This window comes from Mustela nivalis (genome assembly GCF_964662115.1).
Source record: "Mustela nivalis genome assembly, chromosome: 17".
Taxonomy (NCBI): domain Eukaryota; kingdom Metazoa; phylum Chordata; class Mammalia; order Carnivora; family Mustelidae; genus Mustela; species Mustela nivalis.
Window position 1 is genome coordinate 39,647,425 of NC_139036.1, and position 21,216 is coordinate 39,668,640.

The 21,216-nt window shown below is 55.6% G+C and overlaps 1 protein-coding gene across 1 annotated transcript; it reads right to left on the reverse strand.

Annotated features, from left to right (window-relative positions):
• Positions 1–1,802: 1,802 nt before the first annotated feature.
• On the reverse strand, positions 1,803–19,948 carry GPR179 (G protein-coupled receptor 179). The gene is made up of 11 exons (XM_082704871.1): positions 19,043–19,948; positions 17,636–17,744; positions 14,788–14,875; positions 14,153–14,373; positions 13,274–13,342; positions 12,802–12,911; positions 12,239–12,474; positions 11,924–12,062; positions 11,150–11,255; positions 10,472–10,618; positions 1,803–8,921 (listed from the first exon to the last, which is right to left on the reverse strand). Exons 1-11 carry the CDS (start codon positions 19,834–19,836, stop codon positions 3,645–3,647), a joined length of 7,296 nt encoding a protein of 2,431 aa, XP_082560997.1. The 5' UTR covers positions 19,837–19,948; the 3' UTR covers positions 1,803–3,644.
• Positions 19,949–21,216: the final 1,268 nt, after the last annotated feature.

Below are 21,216 nucleotides of genomic sequence, written 5' to 3' on the forward strand. Positions count from 1 at the left end.
CTAGATATACATCTAATCAGCATTTGTATTTCAGAGAAGATTGTGAATCGAGAGAAATTATTTATCCTTCAGCCTTTGAACTGTGTTCCTAATTATCAGCTGCATCCTGGTGTGGTTCCAGGAAGCGTGGGAGGAGACAGGGGCCACGGAGGAGGTGATACATCTGGGAAATCCATCTCTAAGACTTTGTTCCCTGATTTCTAGAACCTTTTAGAGATGGTGACTGTTCTTTCCAGCCCCTGCTGGTAAGGCAAATATACTAGAATTCGAGCCTGTTTTGAGCGAAGCAGCCTGGCCCCATCTTGTTCCTGAGTTCTAGCTGGGCTATCAGGAGGAGGGTGTGGGACTTCACCTGTTCGCGTGTCCTGGCTGGTCTGAGGTATGACAAGGGAAATCACTTTGTACCAGCAGCAAGCTTGGCTGGTACTGTTACTTTGATCAATCCAGTGTGGACTCCCCTTAAAAAACAGGACCTTAATTATCATACTTCCTATTTTCCCTACAATTTTCTTTTAATGAGTCTGTCACTTAGGGTCAGGATTAATCTGTTCTGACTTTATCCTGAGAGCAGAGTCCAAAGAAACTAGAATCAGGTCAAGAATAACCTAACTCCAGGCACCTGGGTGGCTCACATGGTTAAGCGTCTGCCTTTGGCTCAGGTCATGATCCTTGAGCCATGGGATTGAGTCCCACATCAGGCTCTCTGCTCAGTAGGGAGTCTGCTTCTCCCTCTTCCTGTCATGCTCCCCCTGCTTGAGCTCTCTCACTCTCTCTGTCAAATAAATAAATTCTTTAAAAAAATAAATAAATAAAATAACATAATTCGGGCTGCCTGGGCAGCTTGGTCAGTTGAGCATCCAACTCTTGATTTCAGCTTGGGTCGTTATCTTTGGGTCCTGGCATCAAGCCCCAAGTTGGGTTCCACACTCAAGTGGGGAGTCTGCTTGGGATTCTATCTCTCCCTCCCCCTCTGCTTCTCTCTCTCTCTCAACTAAGTTCATTAAAAAAAAAAAAAAAACAACTAACTCCTCAGTCTCTCTGAAACTACCGCGTCAGCAAGGCAGCCAACAGACCAGTCCTCACTGGGGAAAACTGATGTTTTTACAACAGCTGCTGAATGCAGACGCTGGGAATGAAATGTGTATGCCTAGGGGAGAGGCAGCGCTGGTGGGTTAATCCAAAGCAGCCAGTCTTGATCATACTACTTAAGTCTCAACCCGTTTGGCTTAAAATGCACATCAGTTTGCAGCATTTCCACTGAAGTGAGGTTTGGCCACATCCTATTTGCCTGAGCCCTGGATTAAGGCAAAATGAGAAGGCAAGTGTTATCAGCAGGATCCACAGCTGGGCACTGTGGAGTGAGGGGAAGTAATCCAGGGAGGGGAGGAGAGCAGAGAAAGGAAAAGAGCGCACTTATTGGGCACACGACCGACGGATTTCTCTGACTAGGTAAAAACAGTGCTTCAAATGAGCTGTTTCCTCCCACTCCTCCAGATGGGTCTCAGGGGTCTCCAGATAATCCGGAATAGCTGCTGAGCACTAGCTGCCATGGGCAGCCAGAGGATAAGTGCTGTTTCCATTTTCCCTTGGGATCAGATCCAGCCGAGTGAATGGCCCAGATGTAAAGGATTGGCTCGAAGGCCTGGGCTGAGTCCGTCTGCGGTGCCAGCCATGGAGCTGGGAACTGGGCTGACAATTAGCCAGACCGCCCTGAAGCCCCGAAGGCCGGAAGGCTGCAGTGTAGTTCCCTCGGGCTAACCCTACCTGTCTACTGTGCCTGTTTAAAAACGTTGGAAAAAGAAAATCACCATAATGAATAAGCTGGAGCTAACGTGAGTGATCAAGAAAAAACATTCTTTATTTTTTTCCCATGGTTTATTTCTCAGTAGGGGTTATCGGAACAACTTTTCTGTTTCCAGCGAGACCCGACCCAATGGACTGGTTCTGATGTGTGTTCAGCAAACTTCCCAACAGCTTAGAAGCAGCAAGGTTAACTAGCCAGAGCCCAGAGCAGCAGTACGCTTTAATTACTGCTCTGAAATCCCAGGGCAAGGGACCAGGTAAGTGGGAGGGGCTAGATAGGAGAACAAGGGCATCTGGTCCCTGAAAGACTGGGTTTTTCCATTCTTTGTTTTTGGAAATGGAGGATTTTGTTACTTTTTCTGGCAAAGTCTTAAAGCTGCCCAGAGTATGTATATGCAAACTCGTATTTTACCCCCATTGGGTATTTGGTCTCCTTGTTTTGTCTTTTTCTTCCCTGTGAATGGCATCAGGGTCCACGCAGTTAGAGGGCAGGCTTACTGTCATCTTCAGGGTCCCTGCCAAGCTCTGCCATGTCTAGTCTGCCTGTTTCCTCCCCCCTCCTAACCCCTGCCAATGCCAGGGCTTTGACCAGCGCTTTTCTCCTTCCTCACTTCCCTCTGATAGTATCCTCTCATTCCATCACTCTTCTCTAGGACCACTTAAGCAAGGGTAGCCTGAACTGAACTCACTTGAGAGGATAGAACTGAGCTCACTAAGAAGGCTTTGTGCTTCTATGATGCCCTTTCCCCCACCTTCAGGCCTTGAACCTGCCTGGTAGGGTTACTCTTTCTGAGGACAGTTCTTAGCGCCGGCCATAAACAGGGCTTGCTTGCTTTCTTGCTTCTTGGAAAGGCAACTGATGGCGGGCCTCTTGTTACTGAGCAAGTGATTTGGAGCCGTACTCACATCAGAACCAGAAACCCCTGGCTCCTGTTATACCAACAGCTGAGTGGGGTCCCTTTGATGACAGCCCTGGAAGGCTGGAAGGAGAATGAGCCAGAGAGGTGAACTCACCGAGATGGAAAACATGGGGCAGAAGTGGGGGGAAACCATCTGAAAAAGCTAGTAAGGGGCACACGCAGATGGAAAGGGTGTCTAGAAGGGAGGGCTCCCCCTGGCAGGACTTGGAGCCACTGCCTTACCTCCTGTGCTCTCCATCTCTGGTGTTGCTTTGGATGCCACATGTTGGTAAGGAAGTAAGAATGTTCGATTGGCTCTCCATCAGCAGCCAGCAGGGTGGGCATGAGGATCAATACGGCAGAAGGGGAGAGCCAAAGTCAAGATGGAAAGGTCCTTAAGGCATTTCAGAACCCTCTTGAGCCATTTAAGTTTTTCCCCAGACTTATCCTTGAACTTGAATTAAGTGACTTCTCAAGCTGCCTACGGTGACCTTCACAGCCTTCCTCAGTCCCTAATACTGCCAGTGCCTTGCATGGTTTCATTTCTTCTCAGAAAATGGTCAAGAAAGGGGGTCTCCTTATGAGAAAACGTGGGCTGGGCCTGCTGACTTTTTTCCCCCCGACACTGGCTGCAGAAGCAGGTGTCCAGACACAGCTCGTGTTGAGTCCTCTAGCTGGATGGGAGGGTTCCCCTGAAGCAGAAGGTCTGGCCTTTGTTTTCAGGAGCAGGAACAAGAGAAGAGAAGAAGGGGTGAGACTCTTGGGGCCTGAGCTGCCCGATCTTATATAGTTTGTCTCAGAATGAGTTGCCTTCTGGCCTTGTTGGAGAAGAGAAGTGGCCCAGTGTCTCTGACTCGGCTCTTTGGGAACACGTAGGACTTGGAAAGGACCTTGGCTTCGGAAAACCAGCCACCCGACATTCGACTTCATGTGTTGGCATTGTTACTCACAGTCCCAAGGATAGACCGTTGGCGGGGAGAGTTCTTCGTGTGGAGCTGTAGAAACCCCTTCTCCTTGGTCCACAGTTAAGGAGGAGGATTCCTGAACCTCAGCTTCTTGGAGACTCTGCTCTGGGGCTGAGCTTGTCCTCGGCCCATGTCCTGAGGCTCCTTGGAGTTCTCTGACACCTTCCGGAGCAAAAGTATTGCCTGCCTTACTCACCTCAGGGCGGGCGCTTTTGCTTTCTGGAAGGGAGCTACCCAGAGGACTGTGGACTAAAAGGCATGGTGGGTTCTCAGGGACTGTGGGGAAAAACATTTCCTTCTGAGTTGCTGTTGAAGCCAGAAGGCCGGATTCCTCAGATGGCACTCCAGTTCCCTCCCAGTCACAGACGTCTGCCATGGTGCCCTTTATCTTATTCCCTTCTGGATCTGTGACTTCCCACTGACACACCTCTGCCATCCTGCTCCTTGCACGGCTGGCTCCCTGGGGACTGCATGTGGGATGGCCAGTGCTGGGAGCGTCTGGCTGGGGGCAGGGTGCCCCCAAACCTCTGCCTTCCTGGGGGCACACGGTCTCCTGCTCTCGGCTGACTTTTGCTGCTTCTTTGTAAATGTGTTCTTCTGTCCCTCCAGAGGCTGCCTTTTGAAGGATCACTTCTCCCCGCCCTCGGGACTTTCCGTCCACCTCTTGCCCCAGTCCTCCTTTCTCTGCAGCTTCCTTATTCACCTCCCAAGGGCAGATTTCCACTTCTTTAGCAGATGGAGCTGCTTCTGCTTCCCACGGACCCACTGCTGCCACCTTGGCCCCCACACTGCCTGCTGCCTCCGAACTGCCTTTACGCCTGTCAGAAGCTCGCGGGGCTGGCTGTGGAGACAGCTCCCCACAATCTTGACTCTCCCAGGGACACACCGCCTCCTGTTTCCCATCTGCCCTCTCTGGCTTCTCCTGAACCCGCACAGCTTTGGGCTCTGGTCTTCCCGGGGCTCTATCCTTCTCCTCTTGAGGTGGCCCTTTTCCATCCTGGCTTGCCATCCCTTTGTCTGGGGCCCTTTCAGGCACCTCCCAGGGGCAGATGGCAGCTTTGGTGCTGCTGTCAGGTTTAGGAGCATCTAAGGCAGGAGCATCCCACGGGCAAACCTCAGTGAGCCTGCCCCCGACGCTGGCCGGTGTCTGAGAGCCAGCTGTAGGTTGGTCACGGCCCTGATGGTCAGGGTGAGAGACAGTGCCTGCCGGGGCCATGCTGTCCCAGGGACAGGCAGATTGTAACTCATCCCTTGCTTTTCCCTCATCGTCAGTAGTGAATTCTCCTACTTTTGAGAATGGAGCCCTTTCTGGGGTTTTGTGTCCTGGGAGGGAGCCCGTCTTTGGGTCGTGTGTCAGGCGCCCTTTCTCTGCTGCTTCATCTCTCACTTCCAAGGAACGTCCCTCAGCCACTTCACAACTCATGCTGACGGATGAGTCTGAGACCTCAGGGCCCTTCGCTAAGGGTTCCCTCAAGCCCTTCTCCCAAGGACAAACAGCTTCCTGCTCTTGACTCTGTTTTGTCTCCCATTTTGGTATGTCTTCTCCCAAGGAGGTGAGTCTCTCCTTTTCTAGAGTTTTCTCCCCCTGCCCTGCTAAGTCACTCCTCCTCTCTTGGTCCAGTCCCGTCCCAGAAGCTCCTTCATTCACCTCCCAGGGACAGATCTTGGCTTTCTTACTGGCAGGGGCCTCTTCCACTTCCCAGGGACACACCTCAGCTGCCCGGCAGCCCACGTGGTCCAGTTCCTGGAATCCAGCTTTTGGTCTCTCTGTGCCCAGAGAGTCTGAATGCCAAGAGGAGCTGCCTGGATCCAAGCTTTCCCAGGGACAGGCCATCTCCCGCTCCCAGGCTGGCCTCTCTGGCTTCTCTGGAGCAGTAACAGCTGTCTTGCTGGGTCCAGGACGTGCAGAAAACTTTCCTGTGTCATTTGGAAATTTCCTAATGGCCTCAACTCCCAAAGCCCTTTCCTGCCCTGCTCCAGCACCCACCTCCCAGGGACAGACCTCAGCCTTCTCAGCAGACACAGTGTCCTCCATATCCCATGGACAGATCTCCGCAGCTTTGCTTCCCACACTGCCTGACATGTGGAAACTGGCTCTAGGTCCATCTGCTTCTTGAGGCCCTGATTGTGGGGAGAAGTTGCCAGGGTCCACATTCTCCCAGGGACAGACTGCTTCCTGCTTTTGGATCTGTGTCTCAGGCTCTTCCCCAGCTGTGCCATCTTTGATCCCTGACATCCCAGGCCCTTTCTCCTTGTCCTTTTGAGATTCTCTTGCTTTTGCTGTCTGGTCCAATGTCCAGTTGTCTCTTATTCTTTCATCCACCTCCCAGGGACAGAGGTCTGCCCTGGCAGATGTTGTTACTTCCTTTGGCTGTGGCCTGAGATCTTCCCGGGGACTTACCTGTGTTGCCCTGCTTCCTCCCTTGCTAAGGAATTGGCCACCAGCTTTGGTTGAGGAACTATCTAGACATGGGCGGGAGGGCCCAGGGTTTGAGGTCTCCTGGGGACACACTGACTCCTGCTGCTGATCCCTTTTCTGCACTGCCTTCCCAGCCTGTTCTCCCATCTCTCCAGGCTTTCCAGGGAAAGCCTGTCTGGAGGCTTTCCCCTCTTCGTGGAGAATATTTCCTCCTGCCCCCTGACTCAGCATTTCCTTCCTCACTACCTCATCACCTAGCTCCCAGGGACAGATCTCTGCTTTCCTGGCAGGAGCATCTCCTGCCTCCCACGGACACACTTCTGAGATGCTACTGCCCACACTCCCCGAGCATCCAGGGGCTCCTGGGGCCGGAGTGGAGACTGCTGAGGGGCCCCGGAAATCTGTCCTCTCCCACGGACAAAAGGACTCCAAGTTTCCACTCAGTTTCTGTTCTTTCCAGAAGGTTGCTTTCTTGGAGGTTTCCTGCTTTTCCTGGGGAAGCTTCTTCATGCCCTCCTCGAATGGTTTCCCATCCCCTCCCTCGCATGCCTCCCAGGGACAGAGCTCTGCCTTGGCAGCGTCAGCTGTACAAACTTCTGGGCCTGTACCCTCCTGCTGATGCTTCTTCACCTCTCTAGCCTCTCTCCTGCTCACTGCCTCAGACCTGCCCTTGATTCCGTCAGAGTCCTGAGAGACTGACCAGCAGGACGGACTCCCAGGATCGACACCCTCCCAGGGACACACGGCCTCCTTCCCCCTGACCAGCCTCTCTGGCTTTTTCCGAGCAACAACCACCACATTTGAGGGCTCTGACTTTTCTGAGGCTCTCCCTCTCTCTTGGGAGTCATCGAGATTTTGTTGTAATGCCCCCTTCTCAGGGGCTCCTTCGCTCGCCTCCCAGGGGCAGATCTGGGCCTTGTAGCCATGGTCAGGGTGACACACTTCCGACTGGGTGACTTCCCTGGGGCACATCTCTGCCATCCTGTGGTCAGCTCCGCCCAGGGACTGGAGGCCAGCTTTGGGCAGTTCCCGCCACCCAAAAGGGGCTTCTTTTGCTCCCTCAGCACTTTTGTCCCCAACTGTGCTTTGGCTGGCTTGCCTCAGTGTAGCAGACTCTGCTTTACCTGCTCTCTCTCCTCTCTCCTCCCCTAGACAGTGGGATGTCCTCCTGCCTCTGTCTTCTTGTTCCCTGCTGCCCTCCCGGCGACAGACTTGAAGCATTCTGCTGGTGTGAGCGTTCTGTTGGTTCTGGAGGGATTCCTCGTCATCACAGGGTGCAAGAGCAGCCTGCTTACTCACAGCCTTGGGCCGGCTTAGCCTGGGGGACCTGGGGCACGGCCCCACACCCTCGCCCCCAACCACAGCTCTGCCTTTCTCCTCTGTCTCAGGACTCCCTTCCCCGCTCTCCTTCTCTTTGTGAGTGCTCCGGGAACGAGTCAAAGCTTTGATAGCCAGGCCTAGACTGTGCACGGAAACTTGCTGAATGGGGGTCTTGAGGCTGTGGGATTTAGAGAAGACCTTAGACTTATCCTCGTCACCCTCATCAGCTCCCCCTTGGAGGCGTCCCTCCTCTGTGGTCCCCGCATTCTCCCCTGTGCTCCTTTTCTCAACTGCAACAGAGAGGGCTCTCCAGAGCTTGGCCCGAGCTGGGGAAGGGGAGAGGCTGCTCCGCTCTGGCCTTGAGGGGCTTTCTTGAGCCACATTTCCTTTCTTGACTGGCAGTTCTGCATTCTCCCAGGGGCAGATGAACGGGAGTAAGTTGGGGCTTTGGGGGGGCACGAGGATTGGTGCCAGGACAGGGACTGGTGTCGGGGCTGGGGCTGGGGCTGGAGCTGGGACCGGGACCGGGGCCAGGGCCAGGGCCGGGGCTAGGGCTGGGGCTGGGGCTGGGGCTGGGGCTGGGGCCGGGGCTGGGGCTGGGGCCGGGGCCGGAGCTGGCATCAGAGCTGGAGCAAGGGTGGAGGTGGGAGACAGCATCCTTGGCTCTCCCAGGCCTGCTCCAGACAGGGCCATGATGGGTGTGGAGACCTGGTGCCGGACGGGCGGGTGAGGCAGCCTCCTGGCAGCCTCCTCCTGAAGCCTCCCTGTGGCAGCGGCAGCCTTGTGGGAGCCGTCCACACTGCGGCTCTTGGCCGGGGATGGTGGGGCTGACAGGGGGGCCCCTCGAGCTCGCTCCAGCCTCCTGGCTGACGGCCTCCTCACTGGGCTCGCCAAGGCTGCCTCGGCCTTCTTCCTCTCCTCCCGCTCCTTGGCCTGCCGATAGGTCTCCTCCAGGTAGGCCTGGCTGGCCACGAGCAGGGCCTTTTCCCTGGAGCCCGCCACCACACTGAGCGACTTCTGCAGGGATGTGGGCCGGGCCCTGGGGAGCCTCTCGCACACCGTCAGGTTGTGGGCACTGGCAGACCTGAAGCCCAGGGCAGGGGGCCCCTCCACCGACTCCCGACTCTCCCTGCTTTCCCTCGAGGCCTTCTTGGCCAGCTTCCTGCGCAGCAGCGAGTCAAGGAGTGGTGGGTCCTGCTCCCGGCGGTGACCCTGGCGCTCGTGGTCGTAGGTGCTGTGGGACTTGCGCAGGGCCGGGGTCCCCTCGGGGTTCTGGAAGCTGGAGCTGAGAAGCCAGCGGCGCGAGGAGCCAGGCAGGCTGCCCAGGCTGGGGGACCCCGAGTCCCGGGAGTGCTGGCGGGCCAGGGCCTCCGGGAACTCGGCCAGGTACCTCATGAAGGAGCGGCCCAGGCCCTGGCGCGAGCTGCCCCGCTTCTTGGGCAGGTGCGGGTTGTTTGCAGCCATTTCCTTGGTCTTGTGGACCTCGAGCTGGGCGTAGAGCTTCTTCAGTTCGTCCTGCAGTGAGGGAGGTATGAGGAGAGCAGATGGAGCACGGAGCTCTCTCCAGGGCCTGACTGCCCTGCCTCCCGCTCTCCCAGCCATTATTTGGACCATTTTCTTTGGAGCATCTCTTCCCACCAAGCTGTGTCCCTTCCCTGCTTAGACAACCCTCAGAATCCACCTGTGTTCTCTGAGTCACATCTGCTTGGTTCTGACGATGCGGGGGCACTCCTTTCTCTGTGATCTGACGGAAGTCACTTGCCTGGGTGACGGGAAGCCTGGGTTCCAGGCTGCTGACCCAGCATGTGCATGAAGGCTGTTTTATTTTTTTTCAGATTTTATTTATTTGAGAGAGAGCATGAGTGGGGGTGAGGGGCATAGGAAGAAGCCGACTCCTCGCTGAGCACAGAGCTTAATCCCAGGACATGGGGCTCCATCCCAGGACTCTAGGATCTCGACCAAAGCTGAAGGCAGCCGCTCAATGGATTGAGCCACCCAGGCACTCCCTGAAGGCTCTCAGAGCCTCTGCTTCTATGAGGTAACAAAAGCTGGCTGCCCCCTGTGAGAGTCCTCAGGAGGGTCACGTGAGATTGATGGTGAGAAGTGCTCTATTTGGGTTCAAGTGCAGGAATGGGAATTTGAGAAACTTCTACTTTGGATTCCTCCCCAGAGCAGCATCAGCATAGGGACGGAGACTGCGTGCTGCTCCGCAAAGTAGGGGTATGGGCTGGCATTGCTGTGGCTGAGCACCTCCACACTCTCTGGCCTTCCAGCTCGACTGGGGCCTCGGTTCAGCCACTTCCCCAGAAGGCAGAGCCCAGAAGGGAAGGAGGACACGGGGAAAAAACAGGCAGAGGCAGCTAGGACAAGGACGAGTTGGGAGATGCAAACAAGTCAAGGGTACAGGGAGGCCCCAGGGGAGATGGAGGCAATGGACAAAATGGCTCCCTGAGGTTGTTCCCACACCTTGGATTTGATCAAACAACAGGCTGAGACCACCAGGTTTCCTTATTTCCTACCCACTGAGCTTCTGATCTGGGTTCCGTGACTATGACACCCCTACACTGAAAAAGAAGGGCAAAGATGGTCTCCTGATGTAAGACTCAGGAAAAACTTCCCTTCTCTAAGACTGCCAGGTCCAGGGAATGGGTGTCCTGATATGGAAATCTCTGGTAGTCGCAAACCGCCTGAACTACACAGCTCCGTGGTTGGCCCTAGGGTCACCAAGTGCCCAGATGTCCTGTCCCTCACGACTGCCCCTGCTGGGTGGGAGTGGAGCGCCACCCACCGCCCTGCCTCTCACTTGCCAAGTGGCCTGGGTTTCAGGGATGCATGTTCTGGGCCTCTGGTGGTCTCTTCACTTAGGTGGTGTGTGAAGGCATCTGAACAGTCAGGGGAGGCAGCTGGAGAAGGGAAGGAGGAAAGGAGGCAGGTCTTCGAGAGAGGGAAAGTGAGGGCCAGGGGAGGGGCCTGCAGGATACATGGCCCAGGCTGCAGGGCAGCAGGGATCCTGGCCCAGTCTCTAAAAGCAAGCATCCAAAGGAGGCGAGGAGGCCCGCACATACCCGGATGTCTCCGGCGTCCAGGCTGCGCTCGCTCCAGGCTGAGGCGATGCTGCTGTCCAGGTAGGAGCCTGAGCGCTGCAGGTCCAGCTCATCCTCGTACACCTCATCCACCATCTCCTCTCGGGGAGGAGCCCCCGGCTTCTGGAACTGGCCAGGGTGGGTGTGACGGCGGGAGAAAAAGAGTCAGCTCGCCTCCCTGTTTACTCCTATTCCCACCTGCTCCGGGGAATCCATCTTTACTTGGGGCACCTTAACCCCCTCTCTAATTCGCAATTCCGAGGGCAGGAAGAGTTTTGCTCTCTGTCATCCTCCTCCTACGCAGCTGCCCCCACAATTCCTAGTCATGGCCTTCAGCTCCCTGACCTATCTCTCTATAATTGTTTCCAAGTTGACTTTTCAGAGTCCACCACACTAAACTGCTAGGTGTGTTACAAAGAGCTCTCCGGCCCTAGCTCTGATTTCCTTTGCCCTCAGGTGGGAGGCAGAGAGACACAGTCGCTTCCTCCCCACCCCCCTACCCCAAGAGGGCTCCACCCACAGGCCCCTGCGGCTCCGCCCACTCTCCCCCAGGGGTCATCCTCACTCTGACCTGGAGAGGGCGCTGCGGCGGCGGCAGATCCACGGTGCCCTTACCAAGGGGCTGGGGTAGGCTCACAACCAGGAGAGGGGAGACCTCACCTTAGGAATGAAGATCAGAGCCAGTGTGGTGGTGACGGTGCTGTGGGTGTGGAAGAAGAAGAGAAGCAGGGTCCAGTCTGGGTGCAGGGAGGGAACCAGCAGAAACCTGAGGGTGTGAGGGAGGGAAACATCAGCTCTGGGTGACAGGGGCCTCTTCTCCCTCACCTGTCTCACTGGCTCACCCCCTAGCTCCAGTCCTGATCTCTGTGGAGCTTCTGGGTGGGCTGAAAAGGGCATTTCTCCTTCTTCTTGCCCTCCCAAGGATGTAGGTCCTACCTCAAGGCTCACATTAACCCCCACCTCTGAGAAGCCCTCCCAGACTACTCTTCTCTGGTCACCTAGAGCACAGATTCGTGCTCCCAGCTCTGTTATGGATGCCCTGTGGGTTGATTCTGCCTTTGCCACACCGCCAAGTCCTTCTGAACGTTCACAGCGGGCCTGCTGCTGGAGGGGCTGAGGTGTGAGGGGGAGAAAAGGCAGGGAGAATTGAGCATGTGTGGGAAGGAGCACAGTGGAGGTGCCGGACATGTGGCCTAGGACTAGGAGGAGAATTAGGAGCAGACACGCTTCCTCTTTTGGGGTGCTGTGTAAGACCTGGGGTGCAGGAAGGGTATCTGAGGGGCGGGCCACCGATGGCGGAGGGGCCTTTCTCCCCTGGCCGAGGCCTGGCTGTGTGGTGAGGATGGCTGTGGGATGGGGTTCCTCGGGCCTGGGAGAGGCAAGAGTGGTGGGCGATGGGGAGGTGTGGTGGGTCGGGATGGGGGGCGGCCTCACCTGGCCGCGTGGAAGGCAGAGGAGAGAAGCAGCTCGTTGTGCAGGGCGATGCTCATGTAGCGTGGCTCATGGAAGGCGGAGGGAACGGCTCGGGTGGCGTAGCACAAGAAGCTGCCCCAGCACAGGAGCAGCACCTCAGCTGTAGAGGAGTGAGGGGCAGAGATGCGAGCACCAGCTCAGCAGCTGGGCAGTGGCCTCTCTCTGTGCCGGGTGTGCTGGGGGAGGTGGGGACTAGGGACAAGGCCAAGGCCAGAGGACCCCTGCAGGTGCAGCATGGGGGTCCCTGGTGAGGCAGGCTCAGCAGAAGCAGCTCACCCACAACCATGATGTAGTCCCAGTGGTCGTGATGGCAGAGGTAGAAGTGACGGCCCTCAGGAGTGTGGCCACGGGCCACCAGGGGTGCATGGCTGCCTCTTTCCAGGGCCCCCGCCGTCCACACCACCAGGAAGGCCAGCACGAGCAGCAGGAGCAGCCCCAGCCGCTGCAGCAGCCGCCCATTGCTGAGGTGGGGACCCCGCTGGGCCGAGCGAGACAGAAACAGCTGGAGAACTCTACAAGGGTGCGGGTGGTGGGGAGAGGCATAGGCGGAGGGCCAAGGAGAGGGGCCAGGTCTCTGGCCTCTGTCCATGGCTTCCCCTCCATACGTGCCTGTCCTCCTGTCCTTCCCATGGTTGGCTGCCTCCCTGCCCCCCCCCCAAATGCTGCATCTGAGGAGGGCTATGGTGATAGGGGTGGGCCTGGGGTGGGGGTGAGGGGGTGGGGTGCACCGGGGAGTAGAGCTGGTAAGGGTCTGGCTGGGAAGAACTCCACCCCTTTCCAAACGACCTGGGGCTGCCTGGAGTAAGCAGCCCCAGAGCAAGGTCTGCCCCAGACCCTACCTATAAAGCTTGAGTATAATGGTGCCGTAGACAGTGGCAAAACCCAGCAACCGGACCCAGCGGAGAGCGATACAGCGGAATACACTGGGCTTGAAGTACAGAATGAAGACCTGGGGAGTACGGGAGGGGGACAGAAGTTGGGGCTCTCCCATGTACTTCCTCTTTCTGATCTGCTGCCCTTTCTAGTAGCCTTGCCACAGAGGCATCATCACCTCCATCCCTCAGAGGAGCAGCTGAAGTATCAGAGAGGTTAGGTCATTTGTCCTAAGTCACACAGTAGGATATCAAGCTCTTTTTAGCAAGGACTCTTTGGCTTCAGAGGTCACCAGGCCAGCCTGCCATTTGTAGATATGAGTATGGAGATTTTGAGGTCTCTGAATCTCTCTAAGGGAGCAGAAAGGATGTAGAATTCTGGGGTTTGGAGGACACCAGGCAGGGATCACGTGGGGTCAGACTCTGGCCACAGACTCACAGGGAAGTAGAGCAGCAGGGATCCAAAAAGGATGGCTTCCAGCAGGACAACTCCAGAGGTTCTGATCCTCTGTGAACCCAGGAAAGAGAGAGGTGTGTGAACGGGGCAGTGGGAAAGCAGAGCCTGGACGATCGTGGGGGAGAATCTCAGGCCTGTTTTAGGGGTCACTTGATGGCCCTGGGCTAAGGTCTTATCCTGTAACATCAGCTCTGCCATCTTGGTCCACAGCCACACCCTCCCCCCAGGCTAAGACCAAGGTTGCACATAGAATCTATCCCCCAACCCCGCTCCCTGCCTCCCAACTCCTAGAAGGGGCCTGATTGCAGACCTGGGCTCCAGTCACAAGCTGCTGGAGCTAGAAGGATCCCACACATTGCCCAGACTTTGGGTCAGACTGCTTCTTTGTCTAGGTAACCCCTTCTCTGCCTGGAAATCAGTCAGTTGACCTTCAAGACTGGCTCAAATGTCATATTCTCCAGATGGGTTTTCCCAGGCCATCTCAGGCAGGACAAGTGGGTCCTTTCTTTGAGCTCACATGGCAACCAACACACACTTCCATCCTCGCCTCTGTTGTGCTGTGTTGTCATTTTCTTTATAGGCCTGCTTCCTCCGTTTAACTGGGAGCTCCAGGGGAGTCTAGACCACGTCTCCCTAGTGCCTACACTGTGTTTTGAATCAAGTCCAATGCCTACACTTAACAGGCAACAAATCTAAGGCAATGGGGTCACTTGCCCAAGGTCACCTGGTGTCTTAGGTTAAGCATGAAGACCAGAACCCATTTCTTCTGAATTCTCATCTTAGGGAGCCTCTGGCCCCTAGGTGATACTGGGGACCCAAGGGATGGTAGGACACGTGTAGGAGAAGCGGGACCTTCCTTGCCTTGCTCCGGCGGCATCTGTAGGAGAGCAGCATGCTCAGGAAGACCGCCAGCATGCAGCAGGCCTGGCAGGCCAGCACTGCTGCCCGCAGTGCTGAGACTTCCTCCACCAGGCACGGCCTAGCGTCCCTGCAGCTGGTGCAGCCCTCGGCACACGGCTGGCACCGCAGCAGCCTCCCGGAGCTGCCATGTGGGGCCCCGAATTGCCCACTCTCTCCCAACCCTATGAAGAACAAGATGGCTGCAAGGAGAGGGGCCCGGCGGGGGCATGCCAGCCTTCTCTCCCACAGGCCACCATAGCCCTCTCCCTGCCCTCCTACAGTTGGTCACCCCTGGGGGCGGGCTGGGAAGCAGGGTGAGTGAGGAAGTGGATATTCCCAGGGAAGGACCGGGAAACAGAAAGAGGCAATGCCAGGCTAGGACTCACTGCGAGGCTCAACTTGCATCAGACTGGCATGGTAAGGGCTCATTTTCAGAAGGCTCAGACACCCCCACAGTGGATCCTGCCTGCCTTGCCTGCTTCTCTCCACCTTCTGCCCTTGCCCCACAAGACCCTTGCCAGTGTCTCACCCCAGCATTTTCTCCCCAGATGCCCCCTCCACCCAGCCCAGCCTGACCCTCACCACGGTTAACATACCCCCGGAGCGGCTTGTCCCGTAGAAACCAGGTCGGCAGCGGCAGAGGTAGTGGCCGAGGACAAAGCCCTGACTGTCCAAGGGGACACACTGCAGGGATGACAAACAAGATAGGGGTTTATATGGGGTTTTCGCTCCTGGGAAGAGATGGAGGGTCCGCGTACCTTCCTATTCACAGCACCTGCTCCGTACAAGGGACCCACTTCCCCCACTAGAAGTCCTTCCAGTCCTTAGGAATCCTTCTCTCTCTGGAAACCCTACTCTATTCCCGTCATCACCTTTTTTCAACAAAGAGTTTGGGAAGAGATCACCCTTTTATTCTGAGAGGCAGTGACGGGAGCCTCACAGATCCCATGTCCCAGTGCCCAGCTGTTGCTACAGGGAGGCACCAGGGGAGGTGGAAGTAGGGAGAACTTGGAGTCCAATCACATCTGTGTGCCTACATCCTGTCTCAAAGGGTCCCCATCACCTTCCCTTTTTGGTTCACAGGTGGTTTGAAAAGGCCCCCACAGAGGAGAGGCTTCCCCTACCAGGGGCCATCTGGCTTTGGCACAGGACTGATTTCCCCAGCCCTAATGCCAGGCTAATGCCAGGCTCGTGGGATGCCAAGGCCGCCTCTTTATTCCACATCCATCCATTGATGTCTGCCTAGCAGGGGACGGAGCAGACCTTAGAGCCAGGCAGGGGAGATGAGCACATGGATGAGGTCAGAGCTGCTGGAGGCAGTGGTTAGGGACAGACCTAACAGTGGGATGAAGGAAGGGCTTCGCCCTGGGAGCTTCCACATCGAGCACCTGACTTCACCTAGAAAAGTTACACGGTGGTACTTCTGAAATCGTGGCCCAGCTTCCCTTCTTGCCAGGAGCATGAGAATGCACTATGTTCCCACCAGCGTCTGCACAATCAGGCCAATGTGTACGGAGACGTGCTGTGGCTGGGTTTAATAATGCACTGAATAATGGGAGCCCTTCTCCATCCCTGGACTTAGAGTTCCAAAAACATGTGCCCCAAAGAGCCACAGATGCCCAAACCCGCCCCACCTCCCAGCAGGCTGCAGGGCTTGCCTTGGCTTTGGTTCAGCTCAGGCACGACACGCGGTCAAGTGCAGCCGTGGAGCAGATTATTATTAGTTCACTGGCCTCCCAGCTTCTCAGTCCCAGGCTTGCAGGATTACCAGCCATTGTTTTCCATTATCCCGATCTCCTGCATCCATGGCTTTGAGTCTGCCAGCACCTGGCTTGGGTTCCCTCACCTTTACCAATCCCAGAGCTCTTCAAGCTCCTTCTTTGGTTAGAGTCCTCCCACATCCCAATCAACAATTACACTTAGGAGCCCTGTCAACATGGAGAATGTGGTCTAGGAGAGGGAAAGGGGATGATTAATAGGGACTTAGGGAGCGGTCCTGGGGGTGGATCTTAGGGCACCCAGTACCAAAAGGGGAGAGCAGACAGGGAGGCATACTGAGAATTCAAAGGAACAAGGGTGACTATCTCCATTGGAGGATGGGGAGCAGGCTGTTAGTGTCCTCACTTTTTTTTTTTAAATTTTATTTATTTGACAGAGTTCACAAGTAGGCAGAGAGGCAGGCAGAGAGAGAGAGAGAGAGGAGGAAGCAGGCTCCCTGCTGAGCAGAGAGCCCGATGCGGGACTCCATCCCAGGACCCTGGAATCATGACCTGAGCCGGAGGCAGAGGCTTTAACCCATTGAGCCACCCAGGTGCCCCTCATTTTTTTTTAAAGGTTTTATTTATTTATTTGACAGAGAGAGATCACAAGTAGACAGAGAGGCAGGCAGAGAGGGAGGGGGAAGCAGGCTCCCCGCTGAGCAGAGTCTGATGTGGGGCTCGATCCCAAAACTCTGGGATCATGACCTGAGCCGAAAGCAGAGGCTTTAACCCACTGAGCCACCCAGGCGCCCCTCACTTTTTTTTTTTTTTTTTTTAAATGTAGGTTCTACACTCAATGTGGGGCTTAAACTCAAGGTCCCCAGAGATCAAGAGTCACATGCTCTACAGACAGCCAGCCAGGTGCCCCCTCACTTTTTTTTTTCTATGTTCATGTTTTTTTATTATTCATTCAACTTTAAGTGCCTATTATGTATCAAGCAGGAGAAGTTGGGAACTTCTCAGAAATGACCATCAACATATCATTTCTGAATTTTCTTTTGTCTTTTAGTTTTTATTTTTTTATTGAAGTATTTTTTGGCTGTAAATGTCCTCGCTTTTAAATAGCCTGGTATAGGGGGCGCCTGGGTGGCTCAGTGGGTTAAAGCCTCTGCCTTCGGCTCAGGTCATGATATCAGAGTCCTGAGATCAAACCCCACTCGGGCTCTCTGCTCAACAGGGAGCCTGCTTCCTCCTCTCTCTCTGTCTGCCTCTCTACCTACTAGTGATCTCTGTCAAATAAATAAAATAAAATCTTTAAAAATAAATAAATAAATTGCCTGGTATCTGAAGGTGCCTGGGTGGCTCAGTTAAGTGTCTGACTTCAGCCCAGGTCATGATCTCAGGGTCCTGGGGTGGAATCCTTGCTCAGTGGGGGATCTGCTTGTCCCTTTGTCCCTCCCCCCACCCCATGCATGTGCATGCACGCGCACACGCATGCACACACACCTACTCTCTCTCAATCTCAAATAAATAAATAAAATCTTGAAAAAATAAAAATAAAAAAAATTTAAAGCCTAGAATCTCATTTCTGTCTCTCCCTCATCACTAGGGATTCCCCTGAAGCCCTGAGGCTGATATGCTTTGGTTCAGTTGCTCCCAGGAGCTGGGTGGTGGCAGGGATGGGAAAGGGGAAAGGAGGCAGGACCCCAGGCGCCCCTCCCCCCACCATCCTCCTTATCCTTACCTGGGTGCTGTTGAGATCACACAGGTGTGTGTTGGAGTACCAGCCTGGCCCACTGGCACACTGATTGATGTCCACGCTCTGAAGGTCTATGTCCATCTGCACCTGCCCCCTAGGGCAGTGAATTGGCAGTTAGGGGTGCAGCAAAGGGTGCCAAGGTGGTCATGTGTCCTCAGGCCCCAGACCAGGGAGCACTGCAAGCTTTGCAAACTTTAGTAGAGCAGTTGCAGTGTGCAAGGACAGAGGGCACACCTGCATTCCATTTCTCCAGTGCTATTCATCCTCACTGTTTCTGTGGGCAACAGTCTTCTTCCCTGTAGGTTGTGCCCCAACATCCCTCAGCTTTTCAACATCCTAGCATTTCCTCTTTCTATGAGTGGGTAGACGGAGGGAGCATGTCAAGACATGTGGAAGCCAGGGCTCTGATGATCTGCCTGAAGGGGATTTTCACACTTCTCCACCACATGTATACACACACACACACACTCGCTCGTGCGCGCGCTCACAGGCCCTGAACTCAGCTATTAACCACCCCCTCACTCTGCCCAAACCAGATATGAATTGATCACAGCATAGGAACTATGGAATGGAGCTGCCTGGCCCCAGAGCTCCCAAACTCTGCTCTGGGCTGTATGGGGAGAGCTGGCTAGAGGCCAGGCTGCTGGCTGGCAGGAGGGGAAGCCTGTTGGAAGCAATGAATAGGGACACAGAGCTGGAAAAACAATTTGAGTGTTGCGTGCCTTGCAGTTCTGTGCCCACTTGCTGCCTCCTCCCCACCAGGGTTCCCAATCACCTCTTTATTTCGGTTGAAGGAGGAGGTCAGTCATCTGAAGAGTACCAGTCAGGACAAGCAGGACTGGAACCCATTTGAGGTGAGAATATAGTCACTGAGAGTGACCCTGGGGACCTGGCCAACTCCTCGACAGAAGGAGCAATGAATGGTTCCCAAGCTTTCCCCCCCCCCCCGCCCCCGCCAAGAACTCTTCTTCCCTTGGAGAAGCCTCCTTTTATAGTTCTAGATTGCTTAAGAGCAGCAGGTTGGTCTCCTGGAATGCCCATGAGACTACTTGTGCATGGCCTGTCAGCTGTCATCCACACTAAGCCTGCTCCTGCCTTCTCCCCACTCCCCAGACCTGGGGGCAGACCTATGCCCAGCTGTACACACACATATGTCTATACCTACGTACAAGTGGGTTGATTCATACACACTGTGTACACTCACACCTGTATGTGCTAACAGACAGTTACAGATTCCCAGAGTCAACTGCAAATAGCTGAATGCAAATAGGCACATCTGTGCCCCCCCAGATACATATGTGTGTGCCAAATGGCCCACGCACAGCTGGCTGGACTCGGGCCCCCACCCCCACGTACCTGCAAATGTGTCAAAGACTGTGCAAACACACTTACCTGACCTCTGGGCTGAGGTCTGGCTGGAGACCATAGAAGGTGGCAGAAAGAGTGACAAGCCAGCCAGGACGGAGCCGGCCCTCCTGGCACTCCAGGAAGGGAGAAGAGAGCTTCACATGCCTCATGTCCCCCACATAGCCATCCCCCTGTGGCCACTTGGGGCTGCCGAGGCTCCCGAGGTCATTGGTCAGCACTCGCTTCTGTAGAGCAGAGGTGTCCGGGGCCCTGGTTGGGCTCTCCTCCTGAACCCTGGTCCCAGACAAGTCCTGAAGGAGGGTCTCCTCCCCCATCCGTGTGGCCTGTAGGGCCAGAGGCAGGTGGCTGGCCCCTGGCGGAGGGTCAAAGGTCAGAAAAGCCCGGTATGCCCTTGGGTCCCCCTCGGCCACGCTGCGGACCAGTGCCTGGTACCACTCTACATCCTCCTCCACACTGGACTCGCGGATGTCATTGGCCTGCAGCAGCATGTTGAGGAAATTAGCAGCCTGGGCAAGGGTGCCCGCTGCCCTCCATAGGACTGGGGGGAGCCCTGGGCTGGCTTCTGCGCCCTGGGCTTCGTAGCGTTCACTGCAATTAGCCCCCGACAGCTGTCGGGTGTCTCCAGAGTAGAGAAAAGCCAGGGCTGCCTCGGCTCCCTCTCGGGGCACCCACAGGGGCCCAGACCCCGGTTGGACATGGGAGGACAGAGGTGGCCCAGAGCGGAGGGGCCGCGGACCTCCCAGAGCCCAGCTGCAGAGGAAACAGCAGACCAGCAGTCCCCACACAGGGTGGAGCATGACCCCCGCTCTGGGGCCCATCCTCAGGGCAGCTCTCTGGTCCCTAGGGGTCCAGGCTGCCTGGGGGATCTAGGGGCTCAGGAGAGCCCAGGCTGAGGTTGGCTGGCTCCACGCCTCCTATCCTCGCTTTCTCTCTTCCTCTCTCCCTCTCTCTCTCACGCTGTGCTGTCTTGCCTGTTTTTCCTTCTCTCTAACGTCATCAGCTGGCTTCTGGATGTAGGCATGAGGGCTCTGCCCCTCCTCTCTCAGTGTGACCCCCCATTGCAAACCCTCTTAATCCTGGCACCACCCCTCTTCCCTCCTCCTCTCATCCAGCATCTAGGCTCCCTTCCCCCACTGGGCATCCCACATCGGCTCCAGAGAGAGAGATGAACGGGAGGGAAGAGAATGAGACCAGACCAGTCGCACTCTCCCTCCCTCCCTCCCTCTGCCCTTTGCTCCATTAGGAGAGCTGGGCAAATCCAGGATGGGGCGCCATAGCAACCGCAGATGAGCTTGTGCCCCTCTCTCCTCCCCTCTGCTCCACTCAGCCTCCTGGCAGCAATAGCGACGGGCATGATAAAGGGCCAAGCTGCAGCTCCTGGCAGGCAGCTCTGGCTGCCTGTACCCCCCTGACACGGTGCTTCCGAACTTGAATTTGAGATTGGGGGTGTTGAGGGGGGGGAAGAGAGCCTAATATAACCACAGCCAATCTCTGAACAAACTGTGGCAGTTTATCAAGAGCTTCTTGTGTGCTTTATCTCAACGGATCTTCCCCACAAGCATGTATGGGAGGTCAGTATTATCCCCATTTCACAGATGCAGACACTGAGGCTCAGAGACTCACCTGAGATCACATAGCTCACTTTAAGTTGAGACTCAAGCCCAGAGCTCTGACTCTCCACACTGGCCCCCATCAAACTCCCATGACCCTGTTATTCAAGACTAGTTACCAAAGAGTGAATCGAGGCCCAGAGAGTTTAAAAGTTCCCCACCCCCCGCAAGGATCACACTGTCATTCATGACCTCAGCAGGTCTTCACCTTCCACTCAGGGGAGCCTCTCTTCTCCAGCACCACAGAGGTAACAACCCCAGCCAATGGGGTGTATGTACGTGTGTGTATTTGCGTGTACGCACGGGCGCTTGTGTGTAATGAGGACAGGGAGAAGAGAGTGAACAAAATTTTGCTTCTGCTTCACACGCCTTCATTTTGTCATCCTAAATCCCGTCTCTCTTTATTGAGTTAGTACTGCCTTGGATCCAGAGGGTGTATTCTTTTTTTTTCTTTTTCTTTTTTTTTTAAGATTCCATTTATCATTGGAGACAGAGAGAGAGGGAGGTACAAGAGGCAGGTCAGGGCAGAGGCACAGAGAGAAGCAGACTCCCTGCCAAGCAGGGAGCCTGACACAGGGGTCGATCCCA